The sequence below is a fragment of the Dipteris shenzhenensis genome, chromosome 10, assembly GCF_047967505.1.
Source record: "Dipteris shenzhenensis isolate YYH24624 ecotype China chromosome 10, Dip_SZ_1.0, whole genome shotgun sequence".
Taxonomy (NCBI): Eukaryota; Viridiplantae; Streptophyta; class Polypodiopsida; order Gleicheniales; family Dipteridaceae; genus Dipteris; species Dipteris shenzhenensis.
In genome coordinates this window covers 4286224-4308505 of record NC_141605.1, presented here as the reverse complement: position 1 = coordinate 4308505, position 22282 = coordinate 4286224, and the positions used below count along the sequence as shown (strand labels likewise).

The window sequence follows — 22282 nt, the reverse complement described above, 5'->3', positions numbered from 1 at the left end:
GATATTTATAATCTTTCATTGGAAAGAAAAAAGAGCCATTAATAGTACATCCAAAGCATCCTTTGTTGACAATTGGAGGGATTGCGCAACATAGCTCTACAAGCTCAAAACATATGCCCTCATCCAAAATTAATGAGAGAAATTAGCCTAGGGATTTATATTCAATATTTTACAATATTGGCCCATGGCCTTTATCAAGGGTTCAATATTTTGTTCAATCCAAATTATCTTCAACATCTCCATTCCTCATTATCCAACTCATCTGTTGTACTCAAGCTGCCAATGCTCTTACATCACACCAACTAATTCCAATACACTTATGCTTGATACACAAACATCAAAATATACCATGCCCAAGTGCAATAAAGCCAATCATTCTTCCACATTAGTATTAACATGGGATCATCCACAATACCAAACATCTAGTTGTGCAAAATATAGATACTTTGACTTCTTTGTGTGACACCTCAATTGGTATAAAATATTATTATTTTTAGCTTGTACAAGTAGAAATTATTACATTATATGAATTCATTGATCATGTTATTGGATTATATTTGTTAGATTCCTTGCATCTATACTATCTCATACCAGTATTGACAAAGACCATATAATGCTTAATTCTTTGAGTTTTTAAAATTATAATTTGAGTAACAACTGTTGCAGACAGGTCATCCAGAGACATTTCAATGACATGAAATTATGCACAGCTTTTGAGTGTATAAAAGAAAATCAACCAAGATGTTTGGGTATTAGACTCAGGTGCATCACAACACATATGTTGCAAATATAATTGGTTCACACCGAGATGTTTGGGCATTAGACTTGGGTGCATCAAAACACACATGTTGCAAATATGATTGGTTCAAGACACTTGATCTAGTTAGGGGAGCTCTAGATTTTCATCCTGGAGGCAATCATCCATGTTGAGAGATCACGCTCAACATCATGTGACCATATGTGCATAGCACTAACCCAATAGAGTGCTATAAAGGAAAGGGTTAGATGCCCTAACCCTAACCTCAACCCTAACTAGGTTTGTATATATTCTGCATTTTCAACTAAATCTAACGTACAGTTAGTAATTTCTGGTGTGCTCTCTAGCTGTGTTCTCTCTCCTCATCTCCACTCTTCTTCTCTCCTCTCCTCATATTTTGTCATGGTATTAGAGCATGGTTCTGCCTTCCGCTGAGGCGCCATCCTTGTGAGGGATTGTGATAGATTGAGAGATCGAGTGTTCTCTTCCGTGAGAGAAAATTCCGTCCATTGTGTTGAGAAAATTTCCGTCATTCTTGAGAGATTTTTCATTCTTTCTCCTGAGTATATGAGAGTTCATTTCATTCTAGTTGAGAGAGAGAGAGATTCCTTGTGAGTTCTCCTATTGAGAGAAATAGAGAGATACGGAGAGAGACTTAGAATCGTGAGAATTCATTGAGAGAACTTCCTCATTACTTGTGAGAATTTCCCTCCATGTTGATACAATTCCGTCCATTGAGTGTGAGAAAGAGAGTTTTCCGTCATTGCATGTGAGTAATAGAGACGGAGAGAGAGCCCGAAGCTCTACCTACACTCATCTCCAACAAGCAGCATCGGCTGCTTACTCCAAGGCAAGCTTGTAGTCTACACGACCAGGCAACTAACTAAGCTAAGCTTCAAAACGGGCTCCTCTCCAGCTCTCCTGCAACGCCGACTCTCCAACCAAGCCTTAAGGAGGATCAAAGCACGGGCCTCGACCTGCTTCTCCTCCAGCCGATTCTCCATCGCCTCTACACAGCAACACGCATCTACCTTCATAAGGCTTGCAAGCTCTTTGTCTCTAAGGTTTGCTTTCCCTTCAACGACCTCTGAGCTTGCAAGCGACCAGGGTCACCAACGAGTTCTGCCCATCGTGCCATCCGCCAGCAACGACGGTCCCTACTCTCTGTCAACCGACGAGCTTCCGACGACAGTTCCAGTGGAGGCAGGCACTGCAGCTCTCACCTCTACAAACGGTGCCATCTACCCATACGGGACGCAACTATTGGCTCAATCTCTAGCGTAGAGACGTCTCCAAGCAAAGAGACTCTCAAGCTCCAACCGGATCAATGACCATCCAGCCTGCACTGCAATGAGCTCCAACGCTTTGATGCTCCATCTTCACAGCGGCTCCCGCAACGAGCAGCGCACTGGGCCCTTCTCAGGCTCCTCCAGCTCCGGCTTCCACGACGGCTCCCCGCACCAAAGCTCTTGAACGTCGACGACGAGCTCTCAACGAGCATGGTAGCCCCTCCAACGAGCGTCCCTAGCAGCAAGAAGCAAAACGAGGTGACCTGCAGACTCTAGTAGCCAACGCAGCGGCGGCGACATCGCTTAGCTCCAAAGTCTTCTCCAAGACCTTAGCGAAAGCCATGTGGCAGCTTCCACATCACCACTGTGCTTCATAGGCACACCTCTACACAAGCACAGTTTTCATGTGATCCTGACTGCCACATCACTGAGCACATTTTCACTCCTTTTTTCGCCCCTCCACGTAGATCAAGTTGTATCTCTTGATCCAAGAAGAACTTGGGGGCGCTCCAAAAAGAAAAATCGATCGATTTTTTGTGCTCTACGCGTTCGTCACATCACACACATTTCAACGCAAGTATCACTCACTTTTGAGCCTCGTTCGACAAATCCACTTCCTACACGCACATCAGCCTCTACATCGATGCATCTGACTCAGCATATAAAAAGAACCAAAGAAAAGAAATTATTTGCTGTTCTTTCATCGATCGAAGGTTGGTATAGATCTAGATTAGAGTAGACTAGATCGCCATAGAGGAGACACTTTGAATTTGTCCAAGTTGCCAATCTAAGCCATGCCCAAAATTCCCCACTAGTTCCTACTCGTAGTCAGTCCCTACACTCACATACGGTTTCACATCATCACATTACCTGAAACCAAACGTTCATCAGTTCAGTGAGCAGACTTCAGAGTGTTCAGAGGCATTGTCAATTGATCTATGGGCAGATAGCACATGCTTTGATTTCACACACACATGCCATCATTGTAAAGCCTATTTGTCTATTTCACGGCATTGTGCACATCATTTCAGCCTTGTAAAGCCTCTTGGCTATTCCCAACATCATTTGCCACAAGCCTTGTTATTCAGATTGGATTATATTGGATTATATATGTTGCAGTTCTACCTTCACCGCCGATAGTTCAGATTTCACTTGCTACAGTCAGTGTTTTGTAGTTGATTGAGATAGTGATTTTCACAACACTTTTAGTACATTTCTTACACCATGTCTACCACTAGCAACCTCAATCTAGAGGCATCTGCTAAGCTAGAAAACTCCAATTACGGCACATGGAAATACCGAATGGAGACCATTCTTGTACTTTAGGACAAATGGGAGTACGTCGATGGATCTACACCTAGACCATTGGACAGTCCAACCAGTAGTAGCTGTACTCCACCTGTTGTCACAGCCCCAAGAGCGGGATCTCCAGCTACACAAAGACAATTCACTTGTGCAGATACTCCTTAGCAAAATTCAAGATTTGAAAGGAAGAATGGTACTTTAGCAGACGGTGCTAGAGCAATGCTTAGTGAGAAGCATCTTCCGAATCAGTATTGGGTAGAAGCAATGCAAACTACTTGCTTAATCGGCTTTCTACCGAACCAATCAGGGTATGACACCTTATGAAGCATTCACTCGACACAAGCCACACATCGGGCATCTTCGCATATTTGGTTGCATAGCATATGCCGACATACATGATGATCATCGTAGGAAATTGGATGCGAAGTCACGTACTAAATGCATCATGGTTGGCTACAGTGAAGAAAGCAAAGCATACAAGTTGTATGATCCCATCAATCACAAGGTCATTATCTCCAGAGATGGAATCTTTGATGAGGAATCAGAATGGAAAACCTCAAACACACTAGAGATAGACTCACCGATTTCACAGTCATCTATAGAAAAGGTTGATGAAGAAGAGCAAGAATTGCCAGAAACACCCCAAGCAGAGCCACAACAACTCAGATGGTCTACTCGCAAAAGCAGACCTCCAACCAGATTGACATATGCTCAGAAAGACAAAGCAATTCAGGTTGAAACCACCAACTATGCTCTTATGAATATGAATGAAGAAATGGATGCTTTGTATAAGAATAATACTTGAAAATTATGCGATCTTCTGCCAGGAAAAAAGGCCATAGCAAACAAATGGGTATACAAAGTGAATGAGACTTATGCTCGAGTAGCAAAGATGAATTCCATATGGTTCTTGATATCACTAATGACACTAAGCAGATGAAATGTGTAACAGCTCAATGTCTAGAATGCATTTCTCAATAATTACCTAGACAAGGAAGTCTACATGCAACAACCAGCAGGTTATGTTGAACCAGGAAAGGAGAATAAGGTTTTCCATCTCAAGAAAAGTCTTTATGGCTTAAAGCAAGCACCCAAAAGTTGGTACATCAGAATCGACAAGTATTTTGCTGATCTGGGATACATGAAATCCAATGCAGATCATACTCTCTACTACAAAGTTCAAGGGGAAGACCTTACTATTACGTAGATGAGCTGATTATGACCGAAAGCAAGGATAGCTTCATCAGAAAGCTAAAACATGACTTATCTGCAAAGGTCGACATGAAAGATCTTGGACTTATGCACTATTGTCTTGGAATTGAGTTCTGGAGAGATTCAGACAGCACCTTAGACACACACTTTGGTTTCTAGATATGTGCTGCATAGCTGAGCAATGCCATGGGTAGGGTTATGTATCTCACTAAACCTCCAAATGATAGACAATTGTTTTCTTCTCTTATAAGTTCAAGAAATTTTTGTTCATAGGGAGGGTTTCTTTTCATCACTAAGGCTAGGTGTATCGTGCTTTAGCTACTAGTATCAATTGATGCTGAGGCCAACTATCTAGCTTTGTGTTGTTTATCTAAGTCCTTAGTTGCAATAATCTCCAAGAGAAGAGAACAAACTATACAATGAAAATCAAATGGAGCATATTGGATATTCTGATTGACTAAGTTTTGCATAGCATTTTCATACGAGATGCCCAAAACAACTTTACTCCATGCTCATTCACAAAATTGATAGCAATAATATAGCCATACCTTTGTGTAAGATCTTGGGATGTTGTGTACCTAGAAACCAGTGAGAGTCAATCTTTGATCTTGCTCTCCCTATTTAACCTAGTATATGTGGTAGAAGATCTCTTAGATGGGAGAGCTTAAGAGCTTACAACTCTATTCAAGGAATATTGGGATTGCTTTGCCTTGACTTATATAGACATGAAGGGAATTCCTCTTGAGGTGGTTTTCATACAATTCCAATGAAGGAAGATCCCATCATACCCGAAGTACGCTAGTCTTGTGAAGAAATAGCTTTAGAACATTACAATGGTAGACTTAATATATGGGATTGAACACATTGCTTGGATATGACCTATTTTGTGGTCCTCAAGAAGAATGGTAAGATAAGAGTGTGTGAAACTCAAGAAAGAAGTCAATGTAGCCACATTGATGGATCCATACAAATAGACCCAAAATGGCCATTTTCACAGATGAGTGTTCAATCATAAAGTTATCCCTCTTGAGTTGATGCCCAGCTACCTTTTAGAGACTCATGTGCATTACTTTCAAATCGCCCCTTAAAAATCACCTTCATGGATGATTTGTGTGTATACTTCACATGGAATAAGCACATTAAGCATTTGGAGAGAGGCGTTTCAAAGAAGTTTGCTCTATAGAGTTTCCTTGAACCCTCGTAAGTGTTGATTCATGGTTCACTAATGGATTGCTCCTAACTCATATAGTATCATATTATGAGAAAAAAGGAAGCCAACGGGGTTGAAGATGACTTATGAGAATAGACAATGCTCCAAATGGTGAGTTGTCCATATTGCTGCATGGAAATTAGAGAGACTAGACAATGTATACAAGCTGGCCAAGATCTGGACAATATAACTATGCATAGGTAGAGTGGCAATCTGCAGACCAAGAGTAGGAGCGGTAAAATCTAGATCCATAGCTGTGGTTTGAAACAATAGACCAAGGGGTGATAACCGAAGTCTTGACTATCAGAAATGTGTGGTCACCTTAAAATCCTGACAAAAGACCAGATTGACCTTGTTAGAATAGCTCTCATGCTTTCTATTGGCACTAGGAGCTAGCCCGATTTGAGGAAGCACACGGTGCCCTTTCGTGTCGTTTCTACCCTAACTACTAGGAGGAGAAAGCGTCGGTCCTCCAAGTCTCTGCACTTCCAAGTTTCTTCTTACATAGGTTTTGCACAGGTTTCTATGATCGGGTCTCCCCTTCCAACCAAGGTCAAGATGACACATGGGGGCACAGTATGTTAGGTTCTTCATTGCTAGAGTGGGCATTGCAATGATAGCTCCCAACTCTAGAAGAGCAATAGAGCAAGTCCCTTTTAGTAATCCAACATTGAAACTAAGTTCTTTTTGTAGCTCTTGTAGATCCGCGTCAAGGATTAGAGCTATAGCCCAACATGGATTCCAGAGTTTCATGTGCTTGGATACTTATCGCTAGAGTGGGTAGTGCAATGCTAGCTTCCAATTTCTGTAGCCCCTCTTAGTAGTCCAACACCGAAACTGAGCTCCTTTTATAGCTTTTCCAAATGTGTAAAGGCTGCTTGCTACAGTGCAAAGTGATGGTAGCTAGTAGTGCATCAAATATCAACATGGATTCCAAGACTATGGAAGTCTAGATAAACTCTATATAAAGGTCTTGTGAGCAAAATGTAGTTGTAGGAGCTTGAACGTGCGTAGGCACCTTCAAAGGAAAGATTTAGACTGACAAGACCTTGGAAGTAGATTTGCTCAGTGGGGGGATATGCTTATCTATGCTATGCTATCAGTGGTAGTGATGAAAGCAAGAAACATTTCTTTTCTTTGTTCTTTTTAAAGTGTTGGCGCCATATATGTTGATGAAGATGCTTTAATGTCAATGTGCAAAGGAATTGGATTTGATGTAGACCCTTAAAACCATAAGATTCAAGTGTCATAACTCGTTTGTGATGTGATGAGCACGTAGAGCTCATAGCTTTCCCCTTTGTGAACACCTGAAAATTCCTCCTAGATCAAAGGTTATGGTATGCCAAACTTTGATCATCAAGAGAGGGTTCAGAAGGATGATGCGGCAATCACAAGTGCACATGCAAAGCATGGTAGGCTTTGTGTGGTGCCACTTGGATTGTAGTGATGTTGGATGTGCATGTGCCAATATTGGACTAACTAAAGGAACCATATCTATAATCTAACACTGATATCCTATCTGCCGTATGGACTACCGCATGGAACTATTCTTCTCCAAGCTGGAAGTTTGCTTATTATTTGTGTGTGTCCCTGTCTGTAGCTGTAGTGGTGGTTGCAGGACTGTAGTAGTAGGGACTCCATTGAATGTGCACGAAGTGCAAAGTGGCGAACGTGGATGCCTTCAAGCCCTGGAAAATCAATAAATATGCCTAGATAGATGTAAAGAGGAGGCAGCCACTAGTGAATGGCATTAGGCTGTTCCTCCGATGTCTAGCAATACCCCGAATTACCATTCTTGGGAAGGCGAAAAGAATTAAATGGATTGCAACACTTAGGCATCAATGTTTGAGGTCTCTCGGGAGGATTACTTACCGGAAGCTTGCCAAAACGCACTGCTGAAAACAAAACCAAGGAAAAATCTTTAAATATGTTAAAGAAGCTGATTGCATCTCCAAATACGGGACAAGGGAAAATCTTTCGATTCACAACCAAGATCCAACTGACACTTTCTTCGCCAACCAACATCAAGGAAGCAAAGACAAAAAAGCAGCTCTGGCCTTGTCATCTCAGCAGTTGAAACTGCTGACTACAGCTCCACAAGAATGGGTGCCTGGATTTGATCAGCTCATGGCCCTTTTAAGAAGATCCAAAAGCTCCCCCTTCTTTAGCTTGGAATAACCAGTAAGACCTCTGGCCTTGGCAATACTCTTCAACTCTGCTAGCTTACATGCATCAAGATCAGGGGGAGGCTCAGACTGAGTTTCGCAACATTCACTGTCCTTCACCTTTCCATTTGCTTCAGTCAATCTATTGAAGTCTGTTTGTGAACTCAGGTCTCCAATGGAGGCCTTGTGGTCTCCGTGTACCTTGGGAGCTAGGCTTTCAACCTGTGGAATAGGGGACCTGCGAACAAACTTTGACTTGGGCCTGGGAAGTTCAGCAGCTGCATGTTTTTCCAATGGTTTGCTAGTAGAATCAGCCTCATGGAGTGAAAGTTTAGGTTGTACAACTGATGGGCCTTGCCCATCATGCCTGGCAGCAAATGCAGGCGCTGTCACAGGTGATCTACGAATAAACCTCGATGGTAATCGTCCTGGTTTCTCACCTTCCTTGGCAAATTCTCCTTCATTCCACCCTTGTGAAACTGTCACAGAAAAGTGGCCTAGCTTTCCTTTGCCTGGCCCTTTGTCTGCTTGCTGCTCAGAAAGTGAAGCAGGCACATCCCCCGCCTCTTTCTTTGACGGCTCTGACCGAACATCCTTTCTCTTGGGAATGGGGGACCTCTTAACAAAATAAGATTTGGGCCTTGAGGATAACTTCACAGGTCCATTTGTGCTCATATGAGTAGCAGCATTAGAAGCCTCCTGATCTGGTGAGCCTTCCACTGGCCTCTTCCTTCGCCGAGCCACAACAGGAATGGGTGACTGCCTCCTAATTTGTGATGGTAATCGACTACAAAATGCCAGTTTTCCCGCAAGATGTCTCCCATAACCCAATGACAACTCGTTCACTTGACTGGAAGGACCAGAAATTGAGGAAGCTCCAAACGACAAGTGCACAAATCCATCTGCAACGTCTGTCAAATATCAAAAGCTGCATGAGAAATGATGCCTCATTTGGCTAGCCGCTGTAGACACCGACTAAGAACCAAATCAGCACATCTGCACCCTAGGGGATGGAAGGAAAGAAACCTCCAGATGATGAGCTGCAGGCATCCAAGCAAGGTTTAAAACATCAACGGCACAAAGTAAAGCCCAACAGGCTACAATCACGTAGGCCTCCGCAATTTCAGCATTGGAGTCATAAACGCTATTCAGATAAAATGATTGAATTAGCCATGCACGTTGAGCCAACAACGACAGCAAGGGGTTCGTCAAGCCGTTATGCAAGTTCCAGCTCACATTATAAATTCGACAACCACATGTAATTGATGAAATTCTCCCAAAATAAAGATTTAAGAGCCAGGAATGAACTATGTACCCTTTACAGAAACAATCTGAATCTCTCCATGGCACAGCGGCTGCACTGACCATCCCCTCGAGGTCTTGACTTGTGAAGTCCAAACCTGAGGACTGCAAAAGGGACGCCTCGTGCCACAGCATAACCACAACGTGCACGGAGGATGATTGCCAAATTTGGAGGGGCTTGACTGAGAGACAAAAGACAATTTGGTGACCCTTTTCACTGAAGACAAAGTTTCAACTGAGTAACAGGGTGCCTCACAGCCCAGGCAGGACGGGCTGTGTAGGGTGTAAGAATGCAGCATCTGCTACGCCGGCGGACAACGGAGCACCGCTCGACCAAGGAGTGCTACTGGCGACGCAGTGGTAGGTCCTGCAATCATGCACTACGTTTGACAACGTTTAACACAGGATTGGTAGATCGATTCAGGGCTGATTCGCATAATTCCAATTCGGCCCTCACCTCTCTCTCTCTCTTTCGATCAAGAACCCAGATCCAGGAAGGCCTCGTGTAATCTGTCTGTCTGTCTGTCTGTCTCTCTCACGCACACACACGGTCGTCCAAGCATCCTCAACGTTAGTATAAACCTTGTTAACAGAGCATGAGCCCTAATCCAAATCAATAACTCCTGTTCAACTTTTCACGTAGTATGGCAGATCTTCAACCGTGACAAAAATACCTGGAGCAGTAGGAACTCGCTTGGCCGTAGATGTACTAGACTGGGCGGATTTTTGAGCGCCCCCTTCACCTCAACATGAAGTGCCGTGAACATGAAGTGATGGTGGCTATGTCAAGCTGATTGTTTGTTGACTACATGAGGGTGAAGCTTTTTGTCAGCACTCGCCAGTGCTTGGGTTGGGTAAAGTTTTACGATTATTCAAATTTTTGGGGGCATTTTCGAAATTCCTAAGGTCTGAGTGAAGCTCTACTTTTGGATAGAATTTCGCGATGTAAATAAGGACTACCTGTGAAAAGCATGGTCTCTTTTACGATTTTGTTCCCGCTGACCTACCGTGCTTGAACTCTTCTTGCCAACGTGCATCTTGTCATATTGAGCGCTTTCCACTCTCACTTCTTTTGTGAAGTTCTCCCTCTCTCTCACTCACACGCCAATGGTCCCAAAAAACGCAAATCGAACATCTTCTACATTTAAGAGCGTAAGATCCTTAGGCAAATCAAACATCTTCTACTTTCATGGCTGCCATGCGTGCCAAGGTTCTCTTTGATAAAGAATCAGGAAAGATCATATACATGGAAGCAAGGAAACAGTTAGCGGATCTGTTGTTCAGCTTTCTGTTGATGCCTGCGGGGGTGCTGTGATTCACCGCCTTTCAAAAACTTCCCACAATCAATTTTCTGGTGGTATCGCCAATCTGTACTCAAGCGTTGAAGCTCTAGAAAGCTCCAGCTTTGATGCCAACAAGAATTTGCAAGATCCCCAGAAGCTCACTCTTAAGGGCGAACGTCCTCTTCTTACCTCTCGGGTACGTGTATTGATGCCTCTGAGATGTTTTACGGTCCCAAATTTTGGAAGGAAATTCCCACTTTTGGGCTGAATTATTATGGCAGACGATTGCCATTTTTCTCCATAAAGTTTTCAAGGTCTGTCTTACTTATCTTGGTATATGTCACAATTTCAAAAAATGACATGGAATTTTCCTGATTGTGTTGGCTACGAACAGGTTTTTCTTTTTCGTCTTTTGAACAACCAGGTTTTGCTTCTTCGCCTGTTGTAAGAACAAATTCTGCTAATGAACTGTTCATCAGTACGTATGACCTTGAGGTGCACCCATCTTATGGAATTTTCCTGATGGTGTTGGCTACGAACAGGTTATTTTACCTTTTCATCAACAGGTTCTGCTTCTTCACACTTTATACAAATAGGTCATGCTTCTTCGCTACTTGGACAAACATGTTCTACCAACAAGCCGCCTGGATTTGTAAAAGAAAACGTGCCGTTCATCATTACAGATGGTGAAAGTGCATAACATATGAAGTCCAAATGCACCAAACCATGCACATGACATCCTGGCAATTTGTGCATAGGCGATCCGCACACACACACACACACACGTTTTTAAGAACTTGTTTTATGGAAACGCAGAGCGCACAACAGATTGGCAATGCTTACCTCTTTTTCTTTGATGAGGACCTCAATACTGTCCATATTACGGATCTCCACTTTTCATTTGTTTACAACCATGATGCTACATATGTTTTTGGCGCACGGTGTACTACAAAAGCCAGTGGACGAAAGCCCACCATTTACAACTAGCTCTTTGAAGAGAGGTTCTTGTTAAGTATTTCTTCAAAACTTGGGTACGTTAATCTAGAGTTAATACTGCCCAAATGCTCCTTGCCATTATCTGAAAGCGAGGATGACTATGCACATCCTGGCCTCCTTACACCCCTCACGTCTCCGCTCATTGAGAGCCATGCCACCTCTCAGTTTTCCAAGTGCGGCAGTAAATCATGGCTGAGGAATAGGAAGACTAGAAACGGCCACTCTTCCAAGAAGGCTTCCAAGAAGTGGTCCATGAGTCAAGGCAGAAATCTCCCCTCTCTCAGAAAGTCAATGCCAAATCTTGCAAGTATAGAGGGGTGAGACATCGAAGGTGGGGAAAATGGGCTACAGAAATTCAAGATCCCTCCAAAGGTGTGAGACTGTGGCTGGGCACCTACGACACTCCTGAGGAAGCTGCTACAGCTTACGACGAACCAGCAAGGCAAATTAGGGGACCTCATACCAGTTTCCGGACCCATTCGGTCTTCTACAAACTTCCCCAAGACGGTTGCGCAGCTATTCGTTGATGAGTTCAGCAGCTAAAGGATCTGTGGAGACTGAGGATACTAGCTCATTCGAGAAGGATTTCCTTTGGGAATGCTCCCCGTATGATGATTTCCTTTGCTCCACTAATGACACAGGTTCAAGCACTTGCATGACAGACGATAAGAATGAGATTGCTCCATTCTGCATAGATTTTGAGTCCATGGAAGAGTGCTTTTTGATGAATTCGCCTTTAGAGAATACGATCTTTGAAGATTGTGACTCTCCCACTTACCGGTCTAAGGTAAAGCTTTGTTTGAGCTTCTTTGCAAGCTCTCATGTTATGGTGTTATGCGAGTACAATGGCCTTATTTGTTGTCTCTCATCTTCTGATATTCTCTCTTTGTAGATAAAGCTACTTCCGATCATTACTAGTGATGAGGGAACCTCTCTCTCTCTCTCTCTCTCTCTCTCTCTCTCTGTGTCTCTATCTCTGTCTGAGCGGTTATTAGTCCTTGCTTCACTTTGGCTCATGTTGGGATCCTTGCTTGTTTTAGTTGGGCTTGTCTGGGTGGCTATGGGTGTTGCATGGTCATTGAGCCTAGTTCTTTTGTTAGGAGGGTTTTTGCTCTTCTTTGTTACTTTTGATTGTGTGTTGGGGTTCCTAATTCGAGGCGCAATTGGTTGGGTTGAGGTAGCTATTGTTTCCAGTAGGATGTCATCTCTTTCATTAAATATTCAATGTCTTTATGAATCTTTGTCCCTACCCAGTGGTGAGTGTTTAGAGCAACAACTCTAGAGGTTTCGTTTTGAGCTTAGCCTTAATTCTATGTAACTCTATGTGTTAGTGTGTAAGTTATTGAAGTAAGATTTTTGAAACTCATTCCTTCATTAAGAGTTATCCTTGGCCTTCTTTGTTAGTAGCAAGATTGGTGTGCTTGTTTTCAGAACTCTGCATGGCTCGGTCTGTGCGTTTTTTAGAAGATCATTTTTGTGGTTGATGTGGATCCATTTTGAGAGAGATTCATTTAGGTGAGTTTCATTTTCTAGTTGGAGAGAGAGAGAGCTTATGGTACTTCTACCTACAATTACAAGCCATTGCTACAACAAGCAAGCCTAACAAAGGCATCTCTATCTACGGCCTGACAAGAGTACAAGCTTCTTCGTCTAAGGTGTAAACTACTCGGTGCTTTCTATCAATTCAAACAACGGATTTTGCAGAGGCATTTGAATGAGATGATTGCGAGTTGCCAAACACATATACTTGAACTTTAGAGTTTGCAATTAAGCTGGAATTAAGACTTATACAGCTTAAACACAAAGTGACATCATTGGAGAATGCAATATGATTGAGGGGCTAAGACGGCCCCCCCCCCTTATCCAGGCTCACTTTATTCTTGAAAATGGAGATACAAGATCAAGGTGCAATGCACCTTCCAAACTGATGAACTCAGTGAAAACCTAGGACCTAGATATAAGACTCAAGAGCATATGTACAAGGTAGACAACAAAAAGGAGGACTCCAAGCTCAGGTTTCAGCTCTTGGCTTGCCCAATCCACAAGGAAGAAGCCTGCAACAATCACCACTTACATCCAACATTAGAGACAAGCACTAGTTTCTAGAAAGATAGTAGAAACAACATGAAATAGTGTTGTAAATGAGATAAACTTGACAATACAGGCTCCCTTCGTGACTTGACCCTTTTGTAGATGAAGTCCTTGATGCCTCTGAGAAGCTACCTTGGGTGAGGAGAGTGTGGAAATGGGGCTGGAATGAGAACAGCTTAGAAAAACAGCCTGTAGGCTAGAGAGAGAAAGCTTTTATGGAGTGATAGCTGTAGAGAGAGAGTGTCAATGTTTCCCAAGGGAGGAGATGTAAGAGAGGAGCTGCTGCTGTTCCAGAGGTGCACAGAAAGGCAAATTTCTGCAAGGGAAATGGGCTGGAACAGTAGAGAGAGAGATTCTGCAGTAGAGAGAGAAAGACTGCAGTAAGAGAGAAAAAGGGGATGTGGTTGCTCCAGGCTAGGTGAAGGAGAGAGGATGCTGCTGCTGTTCCAGAAGAGCTGAGAGGGGGCAGATTTTTGGAGAGAAGGGGCTGGAACTGTAGAGAGAGAATGTGCTGTTGTAGAGAGAGAAAGTGCTGTTGAGGTGAGAGAATGGCCTGGGGAGAAGCTGGCTGCACCCAAGGAGCTGGAGAGGTTCTGCTGCATCATCCAAAAGGAGGGAGAAGAAAAGTGACGAAATTTTCATGTGTGGAATGAAGGGGAGAGGCCTTCTTTTATAGGCTCAGCCCCCCGCCTAGGCCTAGAGTGGAAGGTGGACACTTGTCCCAGATTTTTGGTGGGCTGTAGTCCCAAAGAGGACAGCTCACAACCTGCCCCAAATCTACCAGATTTGGGGCCAAACACTTGGCCTGCATGCCCTGCCACTTGCCATGCATGCTGCCACATGTGTGGGACAGGTGGATTGACCTGCCAGCTCAAATTCCATGTGGCAGTCTGCCACGTGTCAGCTGTCACCTCACTCCCAAAAACCCTAAAATTTCAAAGTTGTCAGAATTTAATTCTGATCGCACTCACGGGTTCCTAACAGCTTAGACTATCTATTGACGTACTCTAAGGTCATAATTAAGCCATACTGAGCTCATTTGTTTGTCGTCTTATCTTGTATCTCCATTACTCTTGGCATGCTGCCAGGCCCACACCCAAAGCTCAGGGAACATTCTCTTGAATGGTTCCTAGGTCGGTATGCAATCTGTGCATTTGATTGGTCCCATGTTTGGGTACTCAGGTGGGGTGTGGTTTCTAGATGTCCCTCTCAAAGAGAGGCCATCACTCTTGTGGGTCACTAATGCCCATAACCCCAAGCAAGGGGGTCCACCCTCAAATGCTAGACCTAGTCCCCATTGTCCGTAACTGAACAGAAGGAAAACATTTCATTTCTTAATAAGCATACTATTGAAAAACAAAAAGAAATAGTACCAAGCAAGTGGATACATGTTGAAGCAGGATGACATTTCCTCCGTCTTTCATTCGGTTGTCCGCAACTAAAATGCTTCCTCATAAGCATCCAGGATTTCAGGACACTCCTGAAATGTAGCTCTCTCCACCCATTGGGCATCGGTGGATGGGAGCCCTCTGAACTTCAAAAGGTACATTTTGCGAGTCGTGCCTCGACATCCCGTAGTGAAGTTATGCAAAATAATTTGCTCTGGGATCAACAAGGTCTCAGTGTCCTCTACTTCAGGTGCATCGTCCAGTGTGGGCTCTTGAGGAGGTGGTTCCCCAATGAAGGGTTTCACCAAGCTTACGTGGAAGACATTGTGGATCTTCCAATGCTCTGGAAGTCTCAATCGGACTGAGACATCATTTATTACCTGCAACACCTGAAAAGGACCATAATATCGAAAGGATAGCTTGAAGTAGATGCGCTTTTTTCCCACTTTGGTTTTTAACCAGGCTTTCTCAAATTTCAATAAGACCCATTGGCCTTCTTTCACTGCAAACGCCCTCCGTCTTTTATTTGCAGCTGCTCTTTGTTTCTCCTGTGCCTTTTGAATGGCTGCTCAAACCGTGGCATAAGCAGAGTCATAATCCTCCATGAATTGATTAGCGGCAAAGATTTTCTCTTTTGTTTGCATGAGTAGAGTTGGTAAAGATCTACCATATACAATTTTGAAAGGAGCTTTTCCAGTGGAGGAATGAATTGTGTTGTTATAAGCAAACTCCACAAGAGGAAGGAATTTCTCCCAAAAGGTTTGCTGGTCATGTACATAAAATTTCAGCAAATCCAAGAGTGTACTATTCGTAACTTCAGTTTGGCCATCCGTTTGAGGATGAAAAGCTGAGGAGAAACTTAGAAGAGTTCCAAGGTTCTCAAACAAAGCCTGCCAGAAGTTACTAGTGAACTTTGAGTCTCTATCTGATACTATAGACTTGGGCATGCCGTGGTGTCTAAAGATGTGTCTAATAAATAAATGGGCAGCTTCAGGTGCCTTGAGATTCTTTCTACAAGGAATGAAGTGGGCTTGCTTGCTGAATCGATCTACTATCACCCAAATCATGTCATGATTTTGATTGGTCTTGGGAATTCCTGTAATGAAGTCCATGGTGATGTGTTCCCATGGTCTCTCAGGAATGGGTAGGGGCTGAAGTAAACCCTTGGGTTTTCCTCTCTCATACTTAGCTTTTTGACATGCGAGACAAGCTAAAATGTAGGCAGCAGTGTCCTTTTTCATGTTAGGCCAGTAGAAAAATTTATCCATGGCTGAAAAGGTGGCCACAATACCCCTATGACCAGCATAGGGTGGGTTATGGCTTTCCTCCATCACTTTAGATCTAAGCTGCTTTGTGATACATAGTTTGTTCTCCATGAATAAATAGCCATCCCTGATGTGGTAGGCATGATGGGTGCCTCCATTTTTCAAATGTGCCCATGGCTGAGCAAAATCAGCATCTCCCTCATAGAATTCTTTGAGGGCTGTTAGCTCATCATGATAGGGAACTGAAATATGGTGAAGCCGTGGTCTACGAGAAAGGGCATCAGCCACTACATACTCTTTTCCAGGAGTATATTGTATTTGAAAATGAAATGATTGCAGAAAGGTAGACCATTTCATATGTCTCTCTCTGATCAGAGGTTGAGTTAGAAAATATTTAAGACTTTCATGATCAGTTTTTACAAGAAAATCTATCCCTAAAAGATAATGTTTCCAAAGTTTGAGAGCATGAATTACAGCTAAGAGTTCTTTTTCATAGATATCATAATGAAGTTCAGCATCTCTTAGCCGTCGGCTTTCAAAGGCCACAGCATGACCATCCTGGGTAAGAGAAGCCCCAAGGCAATCGCCACTGGCATCAACTGCTACTAGGAATGGTTTCCTTAAGTCAGGAATGATAAGTACAGGAGCTGTAGTCAGGGCTTGCTTTAGAGCATTAAAAGAGTCCTTTTCTTTTTGGGTCCATCTGAACTTCAGATTTTTCTTAGTGAGATCATGTAGAGGGGCTGCAAGTTCAGCAAAATGCCAAATAAACCTTCGGTAATATGAGCATAGGCCTAGAAAAGACCTTACCTCATGGGCATTCTTCAAGTCAGGCCACTCTATAATTGTCTGTATCTTGGCTGGGTCCATACGGACACCTTCTCGTGAGATAATGTGACCAAGATAGTGAATCTCAGGAAGAAAGAACTCACTTTTCTTCTCATTGATGTGAAGAGCATTTTCAGCTAAGATTTGAAATACAATCTTTAGATGTTCCTTATGCTCTTCCTCATTCTTGCTGAAAATGAGGATGTCATCAAAGAAGACGGCAGTGAACTGTCTATAGTTCCTGAACAACCGTTCCATCAGTCGATTGAACGTGGCTGGGGCATTAGTAAGGCCAAATGGCATTACCATATATTCATACAGCCCAAATGTGGTTCGGAAGGCTATTTTATGAATGTCCTCAGGTACAACTCGTACCTGATGGTAGCCACTTTTAAGATCTATGCGGCTGAAAATTTCAAATCCTCCTAAACGATCAAAGATATCGTCTATACGAGGAATTGGGAAACGATTCTTAACCGTCTGTTTGTTTAAGGCTCTATAGTCTATGCACATCCTGAAGGTTTTATCCTTCTTTTGGACTAGTAAGACAGGAGAGCAAAAAGAAGAACTACTGGGTTGGATCAATCCCTTGTCCAAGAGTTCTTGGACTTGCTTGAAGATTTCATCTTGTTGAGATTGACTAACTCTATATGGGGGTCTATTTGGAGGTGAAGACCTTGGAACTATGTCAATTTTGTGATCCTCTGGTCTCTCAGGAGGGAGGTGACTAGGAAGTTCCTGAGAGAAGCAACTAGAGAATTCCTGAAGGAAATCTAATCTTTCTTTTGTGAGAGGATCTGACTTTTCTTCACTTGGTTGCTTATCGCGTACAAACACTAGAAAAGAACATACTCCTTTCTTAAGCAAATTGGGAGATCGTGCATGACTTACCATAGGAATGGTGTTTCCTGAAACTCCCGCTGTAATGCTCACATCTCTACCCTTATGTTGGAGGGTTAGAATATTCTTCACATAATCGATTCGGGGGTTGACTTGCTTATGCCAGGGCATGCCGAGAATTACATCTGATCCTTGAAGTGGTGCCACCATAAAGGATAGATGATCCAAGTACCCCTGGATGTGTACCCGAAGCTTGCCGATGATGGGGTACACCTTCTCTTCTTGGTTCTTGAAGGCTGCAGTTGCCTCCAAGGCTTCTCCTTTATCCTCTGGGGCTATCCCCAAGTTCTGTGCCATCTCATGAGAAATAAAGTTGTGAGTAGCTCCACTATCGAACAAAAACAAAGCGGATTGATCCTTTACCTGACCCCATGTTTTCAACAAACTATGGGTGTCATTTACAGCTCCCTTTTCTGGAGGTGCTTCCACCTTGTTAACTACCAAAATAGGCTTTTTGAGGATTGCGTCTTTGTTGCTACTGTTTTTGGCAGCTTGAGGGCATTCATAGAAGTTGTGGCCTCGATCGCTACACTTGAAACACCACCCTTCGGAGTAATACTTTTGCTTCTGTTGTGGTTCCCTGGGACTTTCGCTTGTTGTTGCTGCCATTCCGCTTGTTGGAGAAAGATTGTTTCTTCTCCACCTTCAAGGCAATGTTGATGGTGTCTTCGAGAGAAGTAGGAGTGGCAATGTCCACCTCATGCTGAACGATATACCGTAGGCCAGCAAAGAACTTCCTTTGCTGCTCTTTTTTATCCTTCCTACTGAATGCTTGAACTTTTAACAAAGTATCCCAAAAACGATCAACATACTCACTGACTTTCTCTTCTTGGCGTTGGCGGAGGATGTCCCACTGCACCATTGTATCTCTCTTAAATTCCTTAGGCAGGAAGTGCCTCATCAAGTTCTTCTTGAAGTGCTTCCACGTGTGGGCTTGCTGTCCAGTGTTGACCATAGCTGCCCACCAGAGTGAAGCACGGTCTTGCATGTGCAGGACGGCAAACCGGATCTTCGCCTTGTCTTCGTACTCGTCCCCCTCAAACAAATACTCAAGGTCTCGAATCCAGGCCAGCAAGACCTCGGGCTTGTCCTCTCTCTTGTACTTGGTAAACTTGAAGAGCTTATCTCCAAGAGGTACCTTATGCTTTGCATACCTTCGTCTCCGTGGACGTCTCGAAGGAGATGGACTCCAATGACGCCGTCTACCTCGAGGAGGGGAAGAAGAGGATGATCTTCCCTCCTTGTTGGAGTTGGTGTTGTCCGCACGGCCTCTTCCTTGGGATTGGGCCCTTATGTCATGAGTTTCTGCTTGGCTGCTTTCCAGCACTTGAACCTGTTGAGCAATGTTTGCCAAGAGAGCACTCAACTCATGCAAGTTAGGAGGAGGGTCAGGTCCATTGGCTGCCATGATGACAAGATGACTCAATGAAGGAGAGACTCAACAAGAGAAAGCATAGAGTACAGGACCACTGCCTAAGCTCTGATACCAATGTAAACTACTCGGTGCTTTCTATCAATTCAAACAACGGATTTTGCAGAGGCATTTGAATGAGATGATTGCGAGTTGCCAAACACATATACTTGAACTTAAGAGTTTGCAATTAAGCTGGAATTAAGACTTATACAGCTTAAACACAAAGTGACATCATTGGAGAATGCAATATGATTGAGGGGCCAAGACGAGCCCCCCCCCTTATCCAGGCTCACTTTATTCTTGAAAATGGAGATACAAGATCAAGGTGCAATGCACCTTCCAAACTGATGAACTCAGTGAAAACCTAGGACCTAGATACAAGACTCAAGAGCATATGTACAAGGTAGACAACAAAAAGGATAACTCCAAGCTCAGGTTTCAGCTCTTGGCTTGCCCAATCCACAAGGAAGAAGCCTGCAACAATCACCACTTACATCCAACATTAGAGACAAGCACTAGTTTCTAGAAAGATAGTAGAAACAACATGAAATAGTGCTGTAAATGAGATAAACTTGACAATACAGGCTCCCTTCGTGACTTGACCCTTTTGTAGATGAAGTCCTTGATGCCTCTGAAGCTACCTTGGGTGAGGAGAGTGTGGAAATGGGGCTGGAATGAGAATAGCTTAGAAAAACAGCCTATAGGCTAGAGAGAGAAAGCTTTTATGGAGTGATAGCTGTAGAGAGAGAGTGCCAATGTTGATCCCAAGGGAGGAGATGTAAGAGAGGAGCTGCTGCTGTTCCAGGGGTGCACAGAAAGGCAGATTTCTGCAAGGGAAATGGGCTGGAACAGTAGAGAGAGAAATTCTGCAGTAGAGAGAGAAAGATTGCAGCAGGAGAGAAAAAGGGGCTATGGCTGCTCCAGGCTAGGTGAAGGAGAGAGGATGCTGCTACTGTTCCACAAGAGCTGAGAGGAGGCAGATTTTTGGAGAGGAGGGGCTGGAACTGTAGAGAGAGAATGTGCTGTTGTAGAGAGAGAAAGTGCTGCTGAGGTGAGAGAATGGCCTGGGGAGAAGCTAGCTGCACCCAAGGAGCTGGAGAGGTTCTGCTGCATCATCCAAAAGGAGGGAGAAGAAAAGTGACGAAATTTTCATGTGTGGAATGAAGGGGAGAGGCCTTCTTTTATAGGCTCAGCCCCCTCCCTAGGCCTAGAGTGGAAGGTGGACACTTGTCCCAGATTTTTGGTGGGCTGCAGTCCCAAAGAGGACAGCCCACAACCTGCCCCAAATCTACCAGATTTGGGGCCAAACACTTGGCCTGCATGCCCTACCACTTGCCATGCATGCTGCCACATGTGTGGGACAGGTGGACTGACTTGCCAGCTCAGATTCCATGTGGCAGTCTGCCACGTGTCAGCTGCCACGTCACTCCCAAAAACCCTAAAATTTCAAAGTTATCAGAATCGCACCCACGGGTTCCTAACAGCTTAGACTATCTATTGACGTACTCTAAGGTCATAATTGAGCCATACTGAGCTCATTTGTTTGTCGTCTTATCTTGTATCTCCATTACTCTTGGCATGCTGCCAGGCCCACACCCAAAGCTCAGGGAACATCTCTTGAATGGTTCCTAGGTCGGTATGCAATCTGTGCATTTGATTGGTCTCTTTGTTTGGGTACTCAGGTGGGGTGTGGTTTCTAGATGTCCCTCTCAAAGAGAGGCCATCACTCTTGTGGGTCACTAATGCCCATAACCCCAAGCAAGGGGGTCCACCCTCAAATGCTAGACCTAGTCCCCATTGTCCGTAACTAAACAGAAGGAAAACATTTCATTTCTTAATAAGCATACTATTGAAAAACAAAAAGAAATAGTACCAAGCAAGTGGATACATGTTGAAGCAGGATGACATAGGCAAGCAATCAGAGAAGACCTCTCCATCAACCTACCTATAGCAACAACGACTACAAGCTTACCAAGGTGCCGACCTCAAGCTGCCATAGCCAGCACTAGCCTCAACGAGCCAAGAAAGACATGGTAGTGTCAGCAAAGGGAGCTTGCAACACCTTCTGCTATAAGCTCCTCCTTTCAAAGACGAGACTCCATATTACTTTCAAGCTCTTGAAGCTCATCGAATGAAATACCAGTGAGCTCCTCACCCTTCATCTGCCTTTCTTGTCGCAGAAGTCGCTCCATTTCCTTTTCAAGCGCCTTAGCCACATGGGATCCTTTCCTCCATGAGTTGCGCCAGCCTACGACCTCCAAGCCACCTAGCTGCTACGCCACAGAGCTCACATGGGTGTCTTCATCAACTCCGAAGGATGCGACAGTGGTAGTTCACGAGAGGATGTGGGAGATTGGGAACGCAAGTCCGGCCATGGTACCAAAGAAAAAGATGTATGAGAAAGGTGGCTATGGTGGATGAAGCTCGCACCGGCGTCTAGCTCACAGGAAAAGGGAGCGCAGAAGTCCGACAATGGTACCAAAAAGAACATAGGAAAAAATGTGGGAGAGGCTGTGGGAGGTGATGGCTATGGTAGGTGAAGCTCACGAACACAAGAAAAGAGGAGAATGTGACGTCAAGCTATGGAAGATGAAGCTCGAAATCTCGGATATGGAGAAGATAGGCTAGTTTCTATTTATTTCTTTCACTTCATTGAGCTTCCGAGCTCTTGGCTATGGCATCCGAGCTGCTCCTGGCTATGGCGTTGCATAGAGCTTGACAAGCTCATGGCTAGGGTGTCCGAGCCGCTCCTAGTTGGATTTGAACATGAGCTCATGAGCGATTCAGAATAAGCAGAAGAACTGGCGATCAGCAGGCGGCATAGCGTCTCCAATAGCCTCAGTGGCAATGCTACCCTATCCTCAAGGTCACCACATA

At 44.0% G+C, this 22282-nt stretch overlaps 1 protein-coding gene across 5 annotated transcripts; it reads right to left on the bottom strand.

The window, feature by feature from the left end:
- Positions 1-7722: 7722 nt before the first annotated feature.
- Positions 7723-21576, bottom strand: LOC147897288 (uncharacterized). 5 transcript variants are annotated; one of them, XM_087380457.1, is made up of 4 exons: positions 9915-10233; positions 9698-9774; positions 9254-9620; positions 7723-8849 (listed from the first exon to the last, which is right to left on the bottom strand). In XM_087380457.1, the coding sequence occupies exons 3-4, from the start codon at positions 9537-9539 to the stop codon at positions 7894-7896; spliced, it is 1242 nt and encodes a 413-aa protein (XP_087236583.1). In that variant the 5' UTR covers positions 9540-9620; positions 9698-9774; positions 9915-10233; the 3' UTR covers positions 7723-7893. The 5 variants fall into 5 exon arrangements, with proteins under 5 accessions (XP_087236583.1, XP_087236584.1, XP_087236585.1 ...); XM_087380458.1 differs by having other exon boundaries at positions 9254-9607; XM_087380459.1 differs by lacking the exons at positions 9698-9774; positions 9915-10233 and adding an exon at positions 21561-21576 and having other exon boundaries at positions 9254-9607.
- Between the last annotated feature and the right edge of the window lie 706 nt (positions 21577-22282).